Source organism: Argentina silus, assembly GCF_951799395.1.
Source record: "Argentina silus genome assembly, contig: scaffold_195, whole genome shotgun sequence".
NCBI lineage: Eukaryota > Metazoa > Chordata > Actinopteri > Argentiniformes > Argentinidae > Argentina > Argentina silus.
In genome coordinates, this window is record NW_028153235.1 from 55,444 (window position 1) to 60,443 (window position 5,000).

Sequence of the window (5,000 nt, forward strand, 5' to 3'; positions counted from 1 at the left end):
TTTCGATTTTTAGATACATCTCTTTAAACTTGCTTTTAATCTTTAACTATTTTTATTGTTGTTTTTCCTGACTGCTTTTTTTTTTACTTTTCATTTATCTATCTCTTCTTGTTCTCTCCAAAATAAATGCATTACTATTATTATTATTATTATTATTATTATTATTATAAGTATTATTATTATTATTATTATTATTATTGTCTTCATAACTTTGGGATGACGAAATGTGCTTTCTGCCCTTAATTGGGGAGTAAGGTTAAAGGGGCAATCTGGGATTGGTACATCCATTTTCGGACCATCATTTTGATCTCATGGACCGTCAGTCCCCGTCACCCATAGCTCTGTTTATGAATTGGAGAGTGGTTACATTTCCTCAGCCCCCATCCCTCAGCTGTTTAACAACAAAAATGTGCTTTGTTGTTGATTGAATCCCAGATTGCCCCTTTAAGGTAAGGGTTTTGATTAGACTGAGTGGATAAGTCAATTTATTTGAGTTATAAAGAGTTTTCCTTTATGTCCTTAGCATCGTGGCCAGGCACTGACGGCGGGCTAAGCCTCCCTCCCCAGACCAGGACCAGCTCTCTACTGCCCCTCTCTGGCCAGGAGGCCACATTACCTGCTGAGGAGAGCAGAACCCAACCAGAGGCTTCCAACACACTGTAGACCTGTGTTTCTACCTGCTCCTGTACCTGCCTCTCCCTCAGGGGAGGCTGGTGGAGGTAGAAATCGGAGGACGGGCTCACACGCATGGAATGGAATGAGAAACACACACGTGTTTGATACCATTCCTCGTTCCGTTCCATGCATGACAATGTGCCCGTCCTCCGATTTCTACCTCCACCAGCCTCCCCTGGTCTCCATCTACATGCCTCTGTCAGAGTGTGCTCCTATAAGCACTCCTGTCCTCCATATTTCACTGCTCTCTACCTTTTGTATTAAAAGTCCATGGACCCATCCAGTTTATATAGCTTATATCAACGTGTTTGATAAAAACAGGCTTGTATGTTTGTTTTCTACCACGGGCATGTTCCAGAAGACTTTTATCCCTATACTAAAACAACTGACTTTCTTTTGTATGTATTTCCAATTGACTTGAGTCTGCGCCTGCTTTCCAAGATTGATAGTCATTGAGGTAACACTAAGATCGGGGTTGAGGGGGGAGGGGGGGGGGGGGTCATATTTGATACTAATACTTGAAATTGCATGTGCTGGATTTGTACACTGCACTATAGATAGGGACCTAGGTAAGGTCTCGTTCTGGAGAAACACTGACAAGGCTTATTATCCCTTTCAATCCAACCAGTAACCCCTTCATTCAACCAATAACCCCTTCATTCAAACCAATAACCCCTTCATTCAAACCAATAACCCCTTCATTCAAACCAATAACCCCTTCATTCAACCAAGAACCCCTTCATTCCAACCAGTGGTACTGCTAGCACCCCAACCTGGATCGGGGGGAAGGACCAGTGTGTGTGTAACTGACGTACCCTACACTGTAACACTGTAACACTACAACCACACAAAACCAAACATACAGCCTGTCTCTGTTCACATACAGCACTACAGATCCTCCATGCCCTTTGAAGTTCAGATAGTTATCTTCAAATGAGATTACTGCTAATCTCCAATTGTAGACCAATGACACAATTGATTTAATATTTTAATATATTTTATTATTGTTTATAATTTCTCTCATCTGATACTCCCTCTGTTCTCCCTCTGTTGTTGTTGTTGTTGTTTATGGTTGATGTGTTTTGTTATCTTTTTGCTGTGGTTTTACTGTAAACACACTGACGTTCAGGTCAGATATGTGTTCAGAAATACGCTGACATTTGATTTTTTCCCGAGGCAGAGTTGCACTCTTCGGTCTCCTCAATGTGATACAGTTGTAATACCAAAAGATTAGCTAACTATTAAAGTCAATCAAATAAAGCTTTTTTAATACTAATTATTATTCCATAATGCTGTGTTTTCTGCACATGTACCGTTATTAAACAATTTGTTCCAAACCAAACATGTAAATCCTGTTTCATTTGTCACAATTCTATTCAGTTTAAATAAATAACTTTCTGTATGAAATATTATTAACATGGACTTGTTTATTGTAACAAAAACACATTTTACAGTATGTTTTAATTGAAAGCATATCAAACATGGACACCAATATAACACAGGTACTGTTTGTCTATAGCAGGGGAGGCTGGTGGAGGTAGAAATCGGAGGACGGGCTCGTTGTAATGCATGGAATGGAATGAGGAATGGCATCAAACACTCCATGCATTACAATGAGCCCATCCTCCGATGTCTACCTCCACCGGCCTCCCCTGCTGTATAGTGCACAGTTCAGGCCATGAGGTATCTGTAGATTCTAATAACCATAACTCCACCATAACCAAACCATGTAACACATGTAGCTCAATGGAGGTTCAGATCAGCTCCGTGGCATACTCACCCAGACACAGATTACACCTGATTCTAGAATAAACATGCAATTTAATCTGTGTCCAGGAAACTGTCCTTAAAACAACAGAAAACATGAAGGAACATCTTAGAATCCAACACAGGGATAACAACAGAACAGAACACAACAGAACACAACAGAACAGAACAGAACAGCATATTAAGTTGCAATATACACACATGTAAAATCGGTCCCAACGAACCCAGACTTGAACACGTGTGCCCTGTTTCTTTCCCACGCTGCTTATTCAGATCTAAGCACGGAGAACTGGGCCACGTTTCACACACAGAACATCCGGTCCAAACATGATTCATCTTCTGTATGAAGTTATGAAACCACCAGAGTTGTTTTCCTCTGATATCAAAGCTTTAAAGCTTCGTAATTCCTTCCATCTGACCAACCAGGAGCGGGATTCCACAACATCCTCCCAGGATCACATGTTCGGCCATGCGTCTTTGCAGGGGATGCAGCATCACCAAGACACACGTGGGGCAGACGGACGGACGGACCACCGGACACACGGAATGTTGAGGTCACGAGGAAGAGGGGGAGGAAGAGGGGGAGGGGGGGGGCGGGGCAGACGCTGAGCCCTTCCCAGCGTGCCCTTCACCTCCTGCAGTCATGTGACCAGCCCTCTCGTCATTCAGAGTCTTCACCAACTGGACCACCTCTGGGTGGCGGAACCGTCCTGGGGGGTCAGAGACAAACAGACATGGTTTATTACATCTTTATAACAACTCTACCTCCCTAAACAGACGTGTATACTGCCCCCCGGTGGTGGGAACGAGCTGGGGGAGGAGGGTTAACACGCACGCACGCACACACCGGAGCGAAAGGGTAAAACTCTATAAGAGACGTCTACCGTGTGTGTGTGTGTGTGTGTGTGTGTGTGTCTACCTTGTGTGGAGTCAAAGAACTCCTGCAGCCTTCCTGGTTTCCCTTCCAGCTCCTCGTACTCATGAGCCTGTAGGACCATCTCCAACAGGTCGAAGTCCTTCACTAGCTTAGCCTCGGGGCTAGCCTGGGTCTCATACTCCTGTTCAAACATAGAGACACGTTAGCTTAGCCTAACATATCTCCTTCACTAGCTTAGCCTCGGGGCTAGCCTGGGTCTCATACTCCTGTTCAAACATAGAGACACGTTAGCTTAGCCTAACATATCTCCTTCACTAGCTTAGCCTCGGGGCTAGCCTGGGTCTCATACTCCTGTTCAAACATAGAGACACGTTAGCTTAGCCTAACATAGCTCCTTCACTAGCTTAGCCTCGGGGCTAGCCTGGGTCTCATACTCCTGTTCAAACATAGAGACACGTTAGCTTAGCCTTGCGTCCTCTCCTCCGTCCTCCACTCGCTTCCTACTCCAAAAACCCATTGGAGGAGAAGATCTCGGGTTCCTCCCCCTTACATATTCTCCTCCAATCCTTTTTGAGAAGGAAGCCGGTGGAGGATGGAGGAAAGGATGCGAGGAATCGAGTTTCTAACAGTTGAGAAAGGGCCATGGTTGCCTTCAACAGAGCTGTAGGCAGAAACACACAGTAGGATGCGACCCAACCCAGAAAGTCCTTCCCTCGCTCCCTCCCCTTCACAGATCTGATAGAACACGGTAGCTGGATGGGCGTTAGCAGCATAGTTCTCACTGGGCAGCTCACACCCATCCAGTCCTGTCAGATCTGTGGAGGGGTAGTGAGGGAGGGGAGATGGGAGGGAACAACTTTCTGGAATGGAACTCAGCCCTGGACTGACCTCCCAGAGGTCATAGATCTCCTTCCTCAGTCCTTCCTGCAGCAGCCCAGTCAGGTGTCTCATGGCTTCCTGTGGGGGAGCCACAGAATCAGAATCAGAATTATTTTATTTGGCCAAGTATATTTGCACATACAGGAAATTGACTTGGTGAGGTTGGTGCATGGGACATAAAAAAAACAATAGCAAAAAATTGCAAAATAGCAAAATATTGGTTGGTTCCTTGTAGGAAATTAATGCCTGTCTCGTTATTACATGATCATGCTGATCACTGAAATTGGGCCATGTCCTAATTAAAGGTACATGCAAGAACATGGCTACTGTTCTGATCTACAACACAGAGTTGATAAACTCTTGAATAAAAGGTTTCCATTCACGGTTACTTGCCTCCTCCCGTCTGTGTTTCTCTGCTTTACTGACGTTGTCTGCGGGAGCGATGTCCCCGACAATGCACTCTGCCATGTCATGAACCAGGGCCAGCTTCATACACCTGAGGTTGAGGACAAGCAACACAAACACACAAGCCACTGTACATTACACAAACACCTAATGTTTCCACAAACAAACTAATGATAGCTTTAGGCTCCCTTTAGGATATGGGCATGTTTTCAGTAAATAAAGCAAATACAAAACATTGTAATTATGATATAGCAGTTCTACTGTTCACTGACTGGGATAAAAAAAATAAAAAAAATAAATAAAAAAATAAATAAAGGCATAGACGTTCCAACAACCTTTCCTTGTTGACAGAGTCGTCTGTTACGGTCAGAGCCATCACCGACATTCTGTACATGTG

The 5,000-nt window shown here is 44.2% G+C and overlaps 2 protein-coding genes across 5 annotated transcripts in view; one reads left to right on the forward strand and one right to left on the reverse strand.

Annotated features, from left to right (window-relative positions):
- tpd52l1 (tpd52 like 1) overlaps positions 1–2,030 on the forward strand; it is a 21,520-nt gene extending 19,490 nt beyond the window's left edge. For all 3 annotated transcript variants that reach the window (XM_083697599.1, XM_083697600.1, XM_083697601.1), the window contains one exon: positions 524–2,030. The gene's annotated coding sequence lies outside the window, so the exon portion shown is untranslated. The remainder of the gene's footprint in view (positions 1–523) is intronic.
- A 254-nt stretch (positions 2,031–2,284) lies between these two features.
- hddc2 (HD domain containing 2) overlaps positions 2,285–5,000 on the reverse strand; it is a 3,030-nt gene continuing 314 nt past the window's right edge. Inside the window, exons 2-6 of one of the 2 annotated variants that reach the window (XM_083697602.1) lie at positions 4,939–5,000; positions 4,592–4,694; positions 4,208–4,276; positions 3,362–3,500; positions 2,285–3,152 (exon numbers count right to left, since the gene is read on the reverse strand). The exon at positions 4,939–5,000 is cut by the window's right edge and continues 60 nt beyond it. In XM_083697602.1, the coding sequence (XP_083553728.1) occupies positions 2,998–3,152; positions 3,362–3,500; positions 4,208–4,276; positions 4,592–4,694; positions 4,939–5,000 (528 nt within the window). In that variant the 3' untranslated portion in view covers positions 2,285–2,997. Of the gene's footprint in view, positions 3,153–3,361; positions 3,501–4,207; positions 4,277–4,587; positions 4,695–4,938 lie in introns of both variants that reach the window. The other variant, XM_083697603.1, reaches the window with a different exon arrangement.